Source organism: Candoia aspera, chromosome 1 (genome assembly GCF_035149785.1).
Source record: "Candoia aspera isolate rCanAsp1 chromosome 1, rCanAsp1.hap2, whole genome shotgun sequence".
Classification (NCBI taxonomy): Eukaryota; Metazoa; Chordata; class Lepidosauria; order Squamata; family Boidae; genus Candoia; species Candoia aspera.
The window spans coordinates 290259599-290277132 of record NC_086153.1 but is presented as its reverse complement, the minus strand read 5'-3'; the positions used below and the strand labels follow the sequence as shown (position 1 = coordinate 290277132).

The following is a 17534-nucleotide window of genomic DNA, read 5'->3' as shown; positions in this document are numbered from 1 at the left end:
CAACAGAAAGGGAGGACTCCAGAGTGGGGTCAAAGGAGAGGAATGGAAAATCTCACCATGCCATCAGGCTTCTGCTGGTGCAATATTGGATTCTGTTCTGTGTGCCCAATACTAGGAAATGTTTTTTTTCCTACTGCCCCGAGTAGTTGTCACAAAAGATTTGTCTTTAACAATATACTGAAATCTTATGTTTAAGATTTTGGAATGAAGTAAAACTTTTGGTTTGCAGTTCAGAAAAATATCAGACTTCTGTTAGGAGGCAGGAATACAGATACGGCAAATGTTGGTTGCTATAGATCCAATACATTTGAAAGGTGTCAAGTTAAGGAAGGCTGGCTTATAATGACTGCCAGAAACTCTCTGGGGCTTCAGGCAGAAATGTTTCCTAGAGCTATCAGGAGATCTCAGAGATTTAGTAAAAAAAAAAACTTCTGCAGTCAAAACATATGCCTTTCCTTGCCTTTCCTTGAAGCTATGGAATTTCTCTGTTGCAGATCAATATCTAAACGCTGCTATATTCATTCCAGCTGAAGTCAAGATCGGCAGAAAGTTTGAGGGCAGAGTAATTATGTTTAATTTTAAATATTGGATGGTATATTTACTGACACAACAAAATGTTTTGCTATTATGTTTTCAATACTTCCGTATTTTATTTAAATATTGATATTGTATTTGATATAAGTATTACTAGAAACTGTTTTACTATATTGTTATAATCACTAATGAAAGCAAGAACTTAAACAACTTTTTACCTGTCTCAGTAATTTCTCTATAGCTGACATTACCATGAGTCCTCTCCAGACAATTGGTGCAGTCTCTTCCACCAAGAAACCCATAGACATACTAGAATCAAAGGCATTTTTCCAACATTCAGACATGATACAAACAGTAAAATATAAAAAGTAAATAGATACAAAGATACAAAGGGCTTACCATGCAATTCCATAGTTCACAAGAGGTCTCATTAGGTTTTCTAGAACAGAAATTATTTTTAAGAATAAATTTCTGGAAAATTTATTCAAGTCCCCTCAATGTAAATAGTTGTAAACCAGGGGCTCCTTGAACAGATCACACCTAATCTAAAAAACAAAAATGTCGAATTTTGTTGAGCTTGATTTCTGGTAGATATAGATTTCTAATCTTTTATCCATGATCACTGAACTTCCTGCTTCAACTAGGGGAAATAAATTAATTGTATGAGGAGTAGGAATTGTAGGATAATTGTAGGAATTGTACAAAACCAGCAGTATCCTACAACTTTGGTAAGAAATTCCTTATATAGGCAGGTCACAACTAATGCAAGTTCGAATAGTGCAATATTCGATTTAGTGCAAATTATAAATTGATACCAGGTCATGTTTAATGCACGCCCAAATTCAGTTAATGTGAGGATAGTGTGCACACAGTTGAGGCTAGCACATGGGCAGTTGCCATTGGGGTTTTAGACACTAATCATTGTGTGTGCAAAACCACAGCAGAATAAAAGAGCACGTATGGTTTGGATATGAGTTTATTCTCCAGTTTGTCCTTTGTTCACTTGATTTATTTTAAATATTTATGAGGTCTATCTTGAAGATCTCATGGCAGGCTATAATCCATTAGAAAGCAATAAAAACACTTTCAAATATTTTGAAAGACAATAAAGACAATAAAGATGTTTTTGTCAGTGTAAGCTTATTTTTAGAAATGATATTTAAAGTGTTTTTTTTATTTTGTTTTCTATAACTACTCTTTTACTGGGGAGTCCTTGGTGCTCTCTGAGCTTGGTTGTTTGCTTACAGCTATTTCATTACCCGACTAGGTAACAACATCAGTGCTGTTGAGTGTGGGATTTGCTCCCTGTTTACATACAGTAGCTTGCCCTGCCAGTTTTGGTGGGGGTGTGGTTTCCTCCTTGGTAGTTGCTTGATTAGGGTATTGTTTTCTGCTTGATTGTTTGTCTGGTGTTAATCCCTGCTTATCTGGGTGTTGGCTGCTGGAGAGGATGTCTTCTGGTCTTTTTGCTTCCTTCTTAGCTTTTTTATTGTCTCTTTTGAATGGTATGTAAATATGGTTTATCTTTATGTGTCTGTTGATGGTTGATTTGTCTGAATGCCAAGCTTCCAGGAATTCCCTAGTGTTTTTGGATTTAGCTTGGTCTGTACTCTCTAACTAAATTTAAGTTGTAAGTATATTCTTTTAATCTTTTTACTGTTATATTTCATTAATAACCATATACAAATTTATGTTTAAATATTTTTATTGCCTATTTCCACTGAGCTGGAACCAATTACCCTATTTTCCATAGAAATACTACTTCGAATAGGGTGAATTCGAAACATGCAGACCATTTTGTGGGATTCATTATCAGCACTAATGGAGACCTACCTGTACAGGTTGTAATTTTCTATGACTATCATTTTGTATGCATGGAAGTTATCAGTCAAAACTCCTGAAGATGTATTTTAATGGTGTTTCACTGCCTTTAGCATCTGCAACCTTTCCTAGCAGGTGTTGTCAAACACCTATTAAATGTTTAGGGAAACGTTTAGGGAAATGAGTATAATTCAAGGTGATAATAGTCTTTTTGTATTCCCACCTGGGCAATGGCAAGACTAGAAAAGTGTATAGCCTTTCATTTAAGGCTATTATGTATAAGGACAGCAAATTAGTAACTACAGCATAAAAGAAATATTAAATTGGATGCCACAGAAATGGCTAAATTCCATCCTGCATAAACGTTACTCAAGTCCTATTGCAAAGAAAGCCTGAAAAGCCAAGAAGGCAAGAGAAAAGAAGAGAAAGGAGAGAATAGTGATACACAGCTAGTGCTTTGCTTGAAATGATTTCAACTGTGATTCCACTGCTGAAGAGACAACCCACAACTGAATAAAAGTTACTTCTTTCTCAGGAATTCTATAGCATAAATCCAAGAAAGTATCTTGAATACACAGCTAGTTGTTTGCTATAGTTCCATCCTGGATTGCAGCTTTTGTGTTTGAGATAAGCTATACAGAAAATTGCAATAACAATTTTCAATGCCTAAAATGAGCATTTGATTTTTAAGAGACTGCTGAAGTTCCCGCTGGTTTACGATTATCAATATTAATAACCATATTCCCAAATTATATTTCAATGCAGCTACTCAGTAGTTAGTTTTCCATACAGAAATTTTAAAATAACACTGCAGCAGACTGAGCACAGAAGATTATCACAGCAAAGAAAAGGGTAACGCAATAATGCCATTCACAACGGAGTACTGTCGTTTTTCCTCTGTATCCCTACTACGTGACAGCTGCACAGACTTTATGAGATGTGAATTACAGTAACATATTGCAGGCATAAAACTGTAGAGTATGACTAAGTATTACTAATTTTTATACTCAATAAGCAAATTCAGTTTCTACGGAAGGATAAAATAGAGTCTCTCCCTTCCATTTTCAAACAATTAGGATTTTTTCAAATCTCAGCAAATAAAAGCTTCCAAATGTTTCAATTCTTCCTGTTTATCTAGGATTGTTCTTTTCTTCCAGTACTTCTCTTGGCAGGGTTAGACTACTCCTCTGTTTAGAAATGTGCTGAGTCTGTAGCAGTCAAATTCCCAATTGGAAAGCAAATGCAGCTTGAGTCTTGCATATTCATAGGGACATAAAATCATCTTTGAAGAGTAATGTGTGTTTATGTTCTGTGAGAGCCAATGTTGTGCAGTTTTGGGCTTGGAGCAGGGAGACACATGTCCTACTCCACCCTCAGCCATAGGAGTCCACTGGCTGATTTTGGGCTAGCCACTCTCTCACTCTACCTCCCAGGGTTATTGCTGGGAAAAAATTCCATGCCTGGAGATCCTGAATGAAAGGCAGGATAAAAGTCTAATAAATAACTAATTGCTCATCCTATTAAAGTAAAGGGAAACTTACTTCAGAGTCTCATTAGAAAAACCCTTGGTGGTTAGTAAGGGTTCACATTTTTCCTAGATCCCCTTAAACTCACAAGCTAAACAGCTACCCACCAATATATGAAGTGTCTTAAATTTGAAGGTGGATATACAATCTACCTCATGGAACCCCAGAAATCTTGGAGCATCAGCTGCTACAATTTCAGGCTTCGTTGTGCCTGCAAATAAAGCAACATTATACATTCTGCAGGCCACACATTTTTATCTCGTAAGCTGCATTAATATCACTATTTTAAAAAATCCCGGAAAGATTATTGTAAAGAGTGTTCTAATAGACAGTATAGCATTTCAATTTTTTAAAAAGCTATTCAGTATTGGTGGGAGCCAGGGACAGTTCCATTGAGGGCCTGTACTATTCTCTGTCGGTAAATTAAAACAAGCTACCCTTGTGTAAAAAATATATTGAAAATGTTAGTCCAACTTTTTTTTTTTTTTTGCAAAGCCAGAAGATAAATGCTTGCAGTGTTAGCAAAATCTCTGTGATGGCAAAAGTAGGAGAGCACTGCAAGTGCTAACTTCAGCCCCCCCATTTCCCACAATTGTTAGTTTTGTTTTAGTTCTGCTATTTTGTTGTTGTTGTTATTCTTTAAGTATCTATCAAACAGATCTGGTTTGCTGAGGAGTCTCTACCTGCTTAGCATCAGAAGTACAGAAATTTGAACTACCTTGAAGGCATTACCTTGTAAATATTTCAAAGGAAAATAAATAAGCAATTATTTGTTTTCTTTCTGTATGGAACTTCTCTCCACAGTGCAAAGTACACAGGCATATCTTAGAACAGGCTGTCTCGTCTACTTCACCATGCTGAAATAACTTGTGCCAGGCTATCCTGTCTCACTGCTCTTGGTTTTAACAACCAGATAGGATTCTACACCAGGGCTTGGTCCCTCTGTTTTCTGCATGACTTTCCTTCTGGCATTCTTTCAGCAATCTACAAAAGAAACTTGATCTTTCCTTCTGCTCTTCATGTGAATAAGAACTTCTCTGTGTGGTTGTATGGAGCACCTCACTCTCACCTATTTGAGAACCATAAACAGCTTCAGGAAAACTGTGTATGTGCTCCAGGAACTTAGACTGAGATCCTAGTAAGATCAGAAGCTGATTCTCATGACAAACAAGAGGCTACCTTATAACTTCAATTATTTATTTTCAATTTAAAATATATAAGCTCCCTTAAGTATAGTCTTCCAGAGCAGTTTAGATAGATAGATAGATAGATAGATAGATAGATAGATAGATAGATAGATAGATAGATAGATAGATAGATAGCAAAAAGGTCAGAGATAGAAAACTTTCTGAAAAACATTTAAAAGCTTGGTATAATTAAAATTATATATTTTTGCTTGACAAAGAACAGTACTAATGCCACAGAAACCTCCCAAGGGAGGAAATTCAGCCAACAGGGAACTGGCACTAAGAAGCCTGCCCCCCCCCACTAACCCCTTTCCCAGCTGCCACCTTACTTTCAAAGTGGCATCTGAAGGAGAACATCAAAGGTAAGTATGATATGAAGGTACGATTCCATTGGAGCACATGTTTCATTCTAAAGGATGGGTGGTTTCAAAATCCTTTTTCTGCACCAAGGAACATGTGCACATATTCATGGAGAACAATGTTCCTTCATATACATACATACTCTTTCCTCCATCCAATTACCATTTAAATTCAAATGGATATGATGACATATTTTCTGTTACTTCTACTGCTCCAAACCATTGCTACATCTCACTATTTTCTTTAAAATACTGTATTCCAATTCAGTGGTTTCAATTCAGACTTACTTGATGTCACTTCTGGATTTCCTTTCAGATTCATCATTTTTGGTATAGACGGCCCATATACATCTGCATCAAGCAACCCAACTGCTTTTGTCTGTGGAAGGAAAATGCATATCATTATACATATTCTTCAAACAGGAAAAACTATGCACGTTAACGATTGTAACATTTTAATTATCATTTCTCTACAGTTACTTATTAAAGCATGGCATCTGAAAATTCACCAAAATTCCACTAGCTCAACACAAGTAAGGTGATTCATGCTTAGTCAGCATCCACTGCAGAATTAATTTGGACAAACAAAGGATACATAGGAAGTACATTCTCATCCACAACCACTAATTATGTTCAAAAAGACAGAATTAGAGTCGGATTTGGGTGAGTAAAAAATGTTAAGTTTCAGCAGTAAGATAAAAGCAACTGAGAAGACTCTTTTAAGAAAGAAGATATAAATAGCAAATAGAATGATTTGCTTTTATTTATCATTAAATATTTTGCAGGGCATTTGCCATATTTACTGTATATTTTGCAGCATACAAAGAATGCTGTAGCCCTTTGAGGTCCTATAGATTTTTTGTGGTATGGATGCTCAAGAATGTCATTCTGTCTGTTTTTCAAAGTGCTCCACTGTGATCTGCATTTCCCAGACTAATATGGCAGATTTTGCATGCTTTAATTTTGTTACCCAGGTCTCAGCTCAAAATATACTGACACAAATGTCAGTGGAAGACCACGGACATCTGAAGTATATCATATTTCAATAGATTTAAAATTCTAATAAATTCAATGAATTGCTATTTCACATCTACTGGGCACGTGCAGTAGACTATTTTCAGGAATAAAGTGCTCAATTCAGATAATTATTAGTGAAGTACTTAAATGCAACATCAGTTTACATTATGTAGTTGTATGCTATAATGTATTTCTTCTGAACATAAAATATCTCATATATCAATCTTGTTCTGGAAAATTCATTGGTTTTTGTAGATTCTTTTGTTCTTTTGAATTATATACCAGTGGTTTGGAAACTAACAGGAGGATAATGAAAGTGGCTAAAGCAAGCTTTCATGGTTGCAAAAAAAAAAGCTACTAGGAGGGCATCATTCAGCAATTATAACGGTCTGAAAAACTAGTTATTTCTTTCTGCCAGGAATCTCAACTTAAAGATGATTAATTGTATAATTTTACAGGGATGTCTGTGTAAGGCTAGCTCACTTTAGTAAATGAGACCTATTTTTCTATGCTTTACTCTGTCTTTGAAAAAATAAATAACTTTAAATAAGTATATAAAATTCATCAGCTAAGACAATGGTTCTTAAACGGTTTGACCCAATTACCCCTTTTCCCAGTCTCGGATAATGTCATTAACCCAATCCCTGCACCCAAAACAACCTAACCATCTTGGCAGTGGCAGTCCCAAAGTGAATCCTGACTTATAAACAAGCAATTACAAATTGCTCCATTAGCCCAGGATAGGCTAGTTACCCCCTTGGGTAATTACCCCCAGTTTAAAAACCATTGTGCTGGGATAAAATACATTCATAAACAAGTATTTACACAAAAGATAACAATATAGGAAAGACATGTAGAGCATGATTTCTACATTTCCTTCCAAACCCTTTACTAGTAGTGGTCATAGGAGGTGTCTGTATTTTCTGTGTAATGTGTTGCATCTGTGCATGTGTGCTCTGCTCCCTCCTTGTGTTGAGTCTGAATTTATTTGTATCTGCATGCTGGAATTCAAGAGATAGGCAGCAAGTGCTCCACCTGGGTCACATGACTTGCAGGGAAGAAGGGATAGAACAGAGGCAACATTCTGAGCGACTGCCAATCTGCCTGTCCTATATGAATGCATTGGGGGAATTGCCAGGATTTTTTTCTTTGCACCTCCCAGCCTGATCTGGCCCATTTTGTGAATTTGCTTTTTCTTTTGCTGGCTTATCCCACAACACCAAATTTAAATCAGTTGTATATGCTTTTCAGATAGTGTAAATGTAATTCAAGATATTGTCAAGAAATCAGCATACAGGTAGTCCTCGAATTACAATGGTAATTGGGACTGGAATTTCCATTGCTAAACGATGCCATTATAAAGTGTAACATCACATGACCGCATCACTTAGTGACAGCAATCCCAGCAGTTTCTGTTGTCGTTAACTGAATGCCACTGGTTGTTAGGTGAGGACCCACCCTGAGCCAAGCCGTACCCAGCTTGGTCCCTCCCAGCCCCAAGCCTTGGTAAGGTAAGTGACTGCCTCCTCTTGAACTCCCCCCACTCGCCTGTCTCTCCCCAATCTCTGCCCTTTTGGCCACCCTGCACTCCACCACCTCTGCTGGCCCTGGGCTCCGCTGGCCCTGCTGTCCCCAGCTGACCTTTGCTGACTTCTTCCTTCTGCTGGTGACAAGGCACACCTGGCCTGGCCCTTCGCAAGGCAGCTACTGGCTGCACCAGGCCTTCTTCCCAAGGCCACTCACGGTTGTGTCCAAATTGCATGTGGTTTTCCCATGAGGCTTTGGAGGGATTCAAAGTCTCACAAGAAGTCCACATGTGATCACGCCTTGCCCAAATCACCTGAGGCCTGTATAACAGGGCTATTCCTAGCCATAAACAGTCATATTACAGTAAAGGGAAGTGTCTGCTCATTTGGATTAAACATTTGGGGGGGGGGGTTAAAGCATTAAAAGCCGGCAGATCTTGTCTGCTCAACATCACTGTGGAATAGAAAAACCTGTTTTCTTGGCCAATGCCAAATCTATCACATTGTTCTAACAGCAAAAGAACATTGATTTACTTTAAAATGTTACTCTGTCTATACCTCTGAAAGCAAACAAGGTAGGTGATAATGTAAGCAATATTTAAAATAACCATAAAATACTCAAAGGAAGAATGATACAAACTAAAATAGTGCCAATCTTACAACTCCAAATACACACAAAATTTATTTTACATCCCACCTAGAACAATACAGTGGCTTATCATTTTCTAAGGACCAGGAACTGTGATTTCTAAACAAGTTTTAAGGCTAAATATGTTGCTATTGTGATTGATTCAACTAAACAGATACATTCTTGTTGGCTTAACACAATGTGCAAACCCAGCAAATACTGCTGCTTATCAAATCTCAGTCAGCAGAGCATTTCACCAAAATACCTCTAGACCTTACAACCACATGTCTATTGTAATGATTGCCTATTCTAAAACAGTATCAGACTCACAGGCAAGATTCAAGAATATCTGATTTATTAAAGAACAATAAGCAGGATCACAAAGAAAGCTGAGAATGATGAAAGCACGCCAAATTCAAACTAAAAACCCTCGGTGCAAATGAAATCCCCCCCCCCCACATAGAACCTTCTCAAGTTCACAATCCCAGGTGCTCCTAACGGTTTCTGATGGTCTGCAGGAAAAGGCCTTGAACAGAAAACATAACCCAAACACATTCCATTGTAATGATTTCAGATACAGAGCTTGGTACAAGGTTTCACAGCAGCTTCCTCCCAAACAGAAACACGCGTCAGCGCCATGGCATGTGAAACGTTACGATGCATAAACTACATTGAAACAGTGAACATGACATCTATGTTCATGAGGCCAAATGATCTGAAGCAGTGCCCCAAGTGATGAGAAAGCATGTGATGAGTAAAAACATGAAGATGCTCTTGATCACTGACTGTTAAGAGGTATATCTCAATTTCATAACTGCACAATCAATCAATATGTTTTTCCTGAATTTTTTGATGTAAAAGTCATTGAAAGACAGTACCATTTACTTAACCATGAAGATCAAAGCAAATATCTCCTTTAACATTATTTTTTAAAATATGCTTCTTTATTATGCATAAAGCTATTTAACATCCCACTGGAGTTACTCTGACAGATTATGCTGTTTCATGTCTCCTATACGAAAGCCATAATTTAAGACTGAGAAGCCACGTTTTCGTGCCTGATTTCAAAGACTTCAATACTATTTTCAAACTCCTTTATTCTCAGACAAAACACATAAATTACCTGATTATGACGATTCATGACTCATTCCTTTTATCTGTATTTTCTGCTAATCAAACCCCTTCAAGTCATCACCCTAATGCATTATCCCCTAATTATTGCTTGAAAGATAAATATTTGCAGAACTGCCTACCTTGTGCTTAAACCTAGCGAGCACTCTTTCTTCAGTTTATAGGTTCTAACATTTTAATAGCCAAAAAAAAAAGAGATTCTAGAATTGATCTGGAAATAAAGAACAAACTGAATCAAGCTTTGGACAAATCTTGAATGCGAGCTTGGAACTAACAATAACCTTTAGAAAAATATCATTTTGCTATATTCTTTAAATCCTTAAGACAGGTGTACAACTTTCATTGGGCAAAGGATTGTTATCAGCGTTTGAATAGCACACTAGGAACTGCATCACAAATAAAACAGAGCTACTTTAAAAACCTGGCTAACTGAATAACAATAATTAAAGTAAATATTAATATTATTACATTAGGTTTCCTGCTTGGACAGAAGAAAGGGTTTAGGAGACACAAAGAAGAGGTGGAAAGAAAGCCAGTGGCACAAATAGGGGAGAAGCAGCAGTAAATGCTGAACATCAAATGTTCAAAAAGAATTAGTTATCCACTTATTTATGTTGGGGATGCAGTAAATTCAAAGTAAATCAACACATATAATTGGATATGTCCTCTGGTTGTTCCACTGGTTGAATATTCTTTATTTATTTATTTATTCACTCATTCATTCATTCAATTTATATAGCTGCCCTCAGACCAGTGACTCTGGGCGGCTAACAGTAATAAAAACAATCAGACAATAAAAACAATACAAAAAATTAAATACAAAAATAAATACAGCCAAGAGATCTTAAAAACCATTGGTGCTAGCACAACCATGAAACGGGGCCCTTCATACACTTGGGGCCCCAGGCCCAGGCACAAAGGCCTTCCAAAAAGGCCTTCCAAAAAGCCAAAAGGGTTGGGGCCATCCTAATCTCAGGAGGGAGGATGTTCCAGAGGGCAGGCACCACGGCAGAAAAGGCACTTTTCCTAGTCCCCGCCAGCTGACATTCCTTGGCTGACAGGACCTGGAGCATGCCCATCGTGCCGGACCAGATTGGATGGGTAGAAACAACTGGGAAAAGATGGTCCCTAAGGTAACCCAGTCCCAAGCCATGAAGGGCTTTAAAGGTGACAAGCAGCACCTTGAATTGCACCCGAAAACACACTGGCAACCAATGCAGCTCCGGAAGCAGAGGTGTTACATGTGCCGAGTAGCTGACACTATTTACAACCCAGGTAGCTGCATTCTGTACCAGTTGAAGCTTCTGAATGCTCTTCAAGGGCAGCCCCGTGTACAGCACATTGCAATAGTCCAAACAGGAGATCACAAGGGCATGAGTGACAGTGAGTAGTGCCTCTTGGTCCAGGAATGGGCACAACTGGCGCACAACCTGAAGGTGTACAAAGGCCCTCTTAGCCACAGCTGCCACCTGCTCTTCCAGCAGGAGCCGTGAGTCCAAGAGGACCCCCAAATTGCGCACCAGGTCTGTCTGGGGCAGTGCCTGTCCAGGACCAAAGATGGAAAAACCCAAATACCCAAAGCAACTCAGTCTTACTTGGGTTGAGCTGGAGCCCACTGCACCCCATCCAGGCTCCTACAGCCTCCAGGCAATGAGATCCATGAGTGACATCCACAGCATCACTCAGACAGCCCAGGGAGGAGATATAAAGCTGGGTGTCATCAGCATACTGATGATACCTTACCCCAAACCATCAGATCACCTCACCCAGCAGCCTCATGTAGATGTTAAAGAAGAGGGGAGAGAGAACCAAGCACTGTGGCACCCCACAAAGTAGGGTCCATGGGCTGGACCTCTCCCCTCCTACCAACACCGATAGGAACCGACCCTAGAGGAAGGAGGAAAACCAGCACAACACAGTGCTGCCCACTGATTCCCGAAGCCGGTCCAGAAGGATACCATGATGGCATCAAAGGCCGCTGAGAGGTCAAGAAAAGCAAGGATGGTCACACTGCCCCCAACCCACTCCCACCAGAGGTCATTCAAGAGTACGATCAATGCTGTCTCAGTCCCATATCCCAGCCTGAATCCTGACTGAAAGGGGTCTAGATAATCCACTTCATCCAGAGCCCTCTGAAGCTGATGTGCGACCACTTTCTCAACAACCTTTCCTAAAAAGGGGAGGTTGGAGACCGGATGGAAACTATCTAGACTAGTTGGGTCCAGTGATGGCCCCTTCAGGAGGGGATGCACCACTGCCTCCTTAAGAGCCAGTGGGACCACCCCCTCCCCCAAAGAGGAATTAACCACCGCCCAGACCCAATCACATGTCCTCTCCTGGGCAGCCTTGACCAGCCAGGTGGAGCACGGATCCAACACAGAAGTGGCTGAACTAACAGCTACAAGAACCCTGTCCACTTTCTCAGGCTCAAACGCCTCCCAGATAAACATGCAAGACTCAGACCCCGTGGCTGCCACTGGGCTTGCATCAAGGTTGGAATTCAATGCAGAGCGGATGCGAGCGACTTTACCTGCCAGATGCTCAGCATATTCCTCAAAACGGCTCTGAAGGTAGACCCCCAAATTACTCCCTCCAAGGAGAGTCCGGGTCACCCAAAACAGGGCCGCTGCAGATGCAATAAGAGTGGAGAAATAACATTTTGCCACCCTTACTGCCACGAGGTAGGCTCTAATAGCGGCTCTAGCTCATGGTTTGATCGTCTTCACTGCCTGTCTTCCGCCAGCAGCACTCTAGGCACCTCTTAGCCCTCTTAAGCTTCCTCAGCTCTTCTGTATACCATGGGGAGCTACGGGAGCCATGGGCATGGAGAGGCTGCTCAGGCACAATCTGATCCAAAGCCGTGGCTGCTCTCTCATTCCATGCAGCCACCAAGGCTCCGCTCGGACCGTGTAGCTGACTTCCCAGAACAACCCCAAGCTCCCTCTGAAACCCAACTGGATCCATCAGTCACCTGGGGCTGGCCAATCTAATAGGCCCAGCCTCCCTGCGGAGGGGGATGGTGCCAGAGAATTCAAGGCTCACTAGGAAGTGGTCTGACCATGACAGGGGAGAAACCAATACCTTCCCCAAGTTCAGAACACTCTGCCACTGCTCCGACAGAAAAACCAGGTCAGGCAAATTACTACTATTATGCGTCAGGCCCTGGCTGACTTGGGGCAGGCCCATGGCTGTCACGGTGGCCATGAACTCCCAAGCTACCTCCACCCCACCCGCAAGGAAGGCAGGCTGAAATCCCCCAAGACCCTAACCCTGAAGAACTCTACCACCAACCCAGCTACAGAGTCAAGGAGTTCAGGCAGGGAGGTAGCTACACAGCAGGGAGGCTGGTACAACAGCAACAGTCCCAACTGATCCCTCTTAGAGCCCAACCTAAGAAATAGGGTCTCACACCTGACAATCTGAGGAGCAGCGCCTCTGGATGCTTCCCAAGTATCTTGGATGACCACCGCCACCCCACCATCCCTACCCTGGGGTCTTGGCTGGTGCCAAGCTGGGCACATCTCAGAAAGGGGAACTCCCCCTCCTCTCCCAGCCAGGTCTCTTTAATACAAGCCAGGTCAACCTTCTCCATGAAATCATGGATGAGGGTGGCCTTATTACAAACCGACCTGACATCCAGTAGCAGCAGCCGACAACCCAGGGCCTTGGAAGTCTGCCAACTGGGGCCCGGGAGTAAGCTCAAGGAGCTGGAATGTTCCATAGGAACAATACACCGCTAGCCCCTTCCCGTGTGGCCTGCGCTTTGTCTCCTACCAAATTTTCCCATACCCATCACTACTGGGATGTTACAGCCTGCCCCCAATCCTCCAAGACCTCCCCCTTTCCCCTGGCTAAGTTGATCCATGTCCAAGCCTGTAGCCCACCCCCCACCCCCCAAACCATACATACACCTCCGTTACAGCTTCCTTCTGGGCCGTCAACCCAGGGTGCTTCTGCTTCTACTAGCACTTAGCACCTCCAGAGAAACAGCCCACTCCACCCTATACCTTCATCCTCCCCCCACCAATCTACTCTCACTCGACTGGCAGGTGGTCACAACCCCAGGCCATCTGTCCACGGAGTCTGTGGATTTGCCAGTTCCTCCACTCAATTCTCCAACCTGCGGAGAAAGCAAAATAGCTGCACGGGTAAATGGGGAGGGGAGCCACAGCTGCAAGGATAGAGCTGAAAATGACATCTCATCCCAACCTTGCATCTGCTGCAGCCCATTCCCTACCCCACAAAATCCCTTGATCTTAGTTTCCAAATTGCCTTTGTTGCCTCTGTTGTCACTACACCGGAGCTCGCACTTTCTACGCCAGCCAGCTAAAAGCCTCCTCTGTCATTGCCGGCACACTTTCCTCCATTGTCGTGTGGTTGAACACTGCTCAGCACACCATAGCTGATCCACATGCTGCAGCTGCTCCACACACCCAGCAGCCCAGTTTTCCAACTGTCGGTCCCAGGGAAGCAGCACTCCAACCAACATTCCAGCCAGCAGTCACCCAACCAAGGAGGTGAGCCCCCAGAACCACATGTAATTCTGTCCCAAACCACAGCCCAGGTTAATGAGGGAAATGAATCTCACAGGCTTGATAAAAAGCAGCATCCACTGGGTCCAGTGGGGGAAAAGCCCAAATCCACAGAAACTCCACCACCTCTTCATCCAACTCTCCAACCTACTAACCTGCTACAACATAGTAAAAACAAACTACCATCGGGACCTGCTTTGCAACACACCCGGCCTCAGCATCACCATATATGCACTATATATGTATGTATGTATATACTGTATGTATATAGTATATCGTGCGTGTGTGTGTATTGCGTATAGAGAGATATGTTACTTGAGGGACCACCTGTCTCCCATAGTATCTGCCCGGACAATTTGATCCTGCCCAGTCGGTGCACTCCAGGTTCCTTTGATTAAACAATGTCATTGATCGGAACCCTGGAAGCGTGCCTTCTTTATAGCAGCACCTGCCCACTGGAATGAGGTTCCCCCAAGATCCAGATGGCTCCCACTCTGCTGTTTAGAAGAGCTGTGAAGACCTGGCTCTTCATCCAGGCCTTTGGCAAGAGAGATTGAGACCCCTCATTTCATTCCACCTGGCCTGTCATGCTTGCCATCTTCTATCTTTATCTTTTATGTTTCATTGATTTTATTGTAATTTGATTGTTATGAGTCACCCAGAGTTGTTGGGAGACAGGTGACATACAAATTTAATAAATTACTGTGTATTATTTTGTTTAGATTACATCTCTTGCACCAGACTTATAGAGTACTCAGGCTATGTAAATTCATAGATTTGAATGCTGCATAGAATATAAAGCAGCTTTTTCTAAAATTAGAGAATTATAGCCAGAATTATTGAAACTTAAGTACACTTGTAGAAAGCCTCAGAATGAGATTAGCTGATATAGAGAAATCAGCATTTTTTCTCCGTGCTCCATTATATTGTCAACCAATAGTATTTCTTACTTGAAAAATAAAAACATAATACATTCCCTTCTTGGAGATAATATGCACCAAAATATTAGAGAACTAATGTTTTAGCCTTCCTCTGATCTCTACATTTGAAGTTAATTGCATATAGTACATTACTTTTTTTTTCATCCATTTTCTTTTTCTATCACTAAGTCCTTTGCAAAACATTTAAGATTCAATATTCAAATCTCCTAGAGGCAGACAGACATCAAAATGCAGAGTATACAGTATATCAGCATATAATCTCTCCAGTATACTTTGATTCTGTAAAAATAAAACTTCATTTATTTGTCAATTTGCAAGCCTGTATTATACCTAAATAATTCTTGGCCATGGAGCTTTAGCATTCTTCTACTCTGTCTTCCCATTTCCAATTCCTTAAAAGAACTCTGCTTTAGGGAAGAGGTGTGTGCGCATGTTAAATTTATTTCATGATGTCATGACTGGAGTGCCATAGCAGATGAAACAGCAAAACACAAAATTTGGTTTGGTGAGCTCCCTCTGCTGGCTCCCTCAGCATTAAGCAGAATGCTTTATTGAAAACGGCCTTGTTTTTTCAGCAACAGTAGCCTGGTTTTCTGATAAGTTGCTAGAGGTTTTTCTTACTTTGTTCCTATTTTGAAAATGTATGTTTTATATTATTATTATTCGTATGTATGTACACTCTCTCAGTGTACCCATTAATGGTGGCCATTCTTCAGTCTATATGTCTAAGTTCCATAAATTAAGTATCTCTCTGTTTCAAAAACCAATACGGAATAGGCTGTTGCAAAAGAAAGAAATATGCTGCAATTCCTATATGCAGAAGCAGGAAATTGTTCTCAGGTATGCAGGAGATTTGAGAGAATGTTATACGTGCACAAGCATGACACTCTAGGGGCACTCTATCCATGGAATGTTCCCAAGAGAGGCACACCTGGCAACTGTAGTGGCAATTCCCGTGCCATTTTTCAAGCATTAAAAAAATTAAAAGGTGAAAGATTGATAAAGATCTGAAGAGAAATCAGTGTATGGATTTATTGAGAATATTTTGCCCTTGGTTTTTTATTACTTTACCTGTTTTTATTATTACTGCTATTGTTTTTATTTTTATAACACTGACACTGCTGTTTTTGTTGTTTTTATGATTTGCTTTCTTTTTTATTATTGATTGGTTATGTGCTATCAATTAGTCAATTTAGTGACCTCATACACACTTCCTCTAAGATGATCTGTCCCCAACCTAGCCCTTTAGGTCTTCCAACCCATGCTTATTGCTGTGGTAATCAAATCCATCCACTTCGCTATTGGTCATCTTCTTCTGTTTTCTTCCGCCATTCTCATCATTATAGACTTCTAGAGAAGAGTCTTCTCTAGAGTTAGGTCTTCACACTATGTGTTCAAAATATGATAATTGATAATTGTGCCTTAAGTGAGAATTCTGGACTGATCTGTTCTATGATCCATTTGTTTCCTTGGCCATCCATGGTAATCTCAAGAGCCTTCTCTAACATCAAATTTCAAAAGTGTCAATACTCTTTCTATCCCACTTCTTCAAAGTTCAACTTTTGCTTCAATAGAGTGTCACAGGGAAAACCATTGCCTGCATGGTTCTGATCTTTGTAGGTAAAGAAATAACATGGCATCTGAATATATTTTCCAAGGCCTTCATTGCTCCTCTACCACGCACTACTCGGTGATGTATTTCTTGACTGCTTAATATTCCTTTTCTGTTAATAGTTGATTCTAAAAGGAAGAAGCAATCCACCACTTCAATTTCTTCACTGTCAATTCTAAGGCTGGTTGCTGTATCTGTTGTTATTAGTTTGGTCTTCTTTATGTTGAATCTTAGTCCCATTTTTCCACTGTGCTCCTTGACTTTCATTACTAGAGCTTGTAGATGATTTGCATTTTCAGGTATCACAATAGCATCACCAGCATAGCACAGGTCACAGGTGTTTCTTTCTCCAGTTTTAAAACCACACTTTTTCTTCTGATCCAATACTATATACTCAGCACATAGGCTGAATGAGTAAGTAGAGAATATAGAGCCATGTCTCACTCTTTTGCCAACCTGAAGCAACACTGTTTTGCCATGCTCTGGCTGAACTGGGGCTTCCTGACCTGCATATAGGTTCCTCACAACAATAGTGAGACATTCTGGCATTCCCTAAGGACATTCCACAGCTTAGCATGGTTGACACAATTAAATGCCTTTCTATAATGAATGAAGCACAACTTGACTTCTTTTTGGCATACTTTGGCTTTCGCAATTATCCAGTGTGCATCAGCAATAACATCTCTTGTTCCTCAGCCTTTTCTAAAACCAGCTTGAACA

General features: G+C 40.7%; 1 protein-coding gene across 4 annotated transcripts in view; it reads right to left on the bottom strand.

Annotated features, from left to right (window-relative positions):
• NUBPL (NUBP iron-sulfur cluster assembly factor, mitochondrial) overlaps positions 1 to 17534 on the bottom strand; it is a 65746-nt gene that overhangs the window by 33084 nt on the left and 15128 nt on the right. For all 4 annotated transcript variants that reach the window (XR_010066909.1, XM_063290028.1, XM_063290026.1 and 1 more), the window contains exons 4-6: positions 5716 to 5806; positions 934 to 973; positions 753 to 843 (exon numbers count right to left, since the gene is read on the bottom strand). Coding sequence is in view for 3 of the 4 variants with exons in the window: in XM_063290028.1 (XP_063146098.1) it covers positions 753 to 843; positions 934 to 973; positions 5716 to 5806 (222 nt within the window). In the remaining variant the exon portion in view is untranslated. The remainder of the gene's footprint in view (positions 1 to 752; positions 844 to 933; positions 974 to 5715; positions 5807 to 17534) is intronic.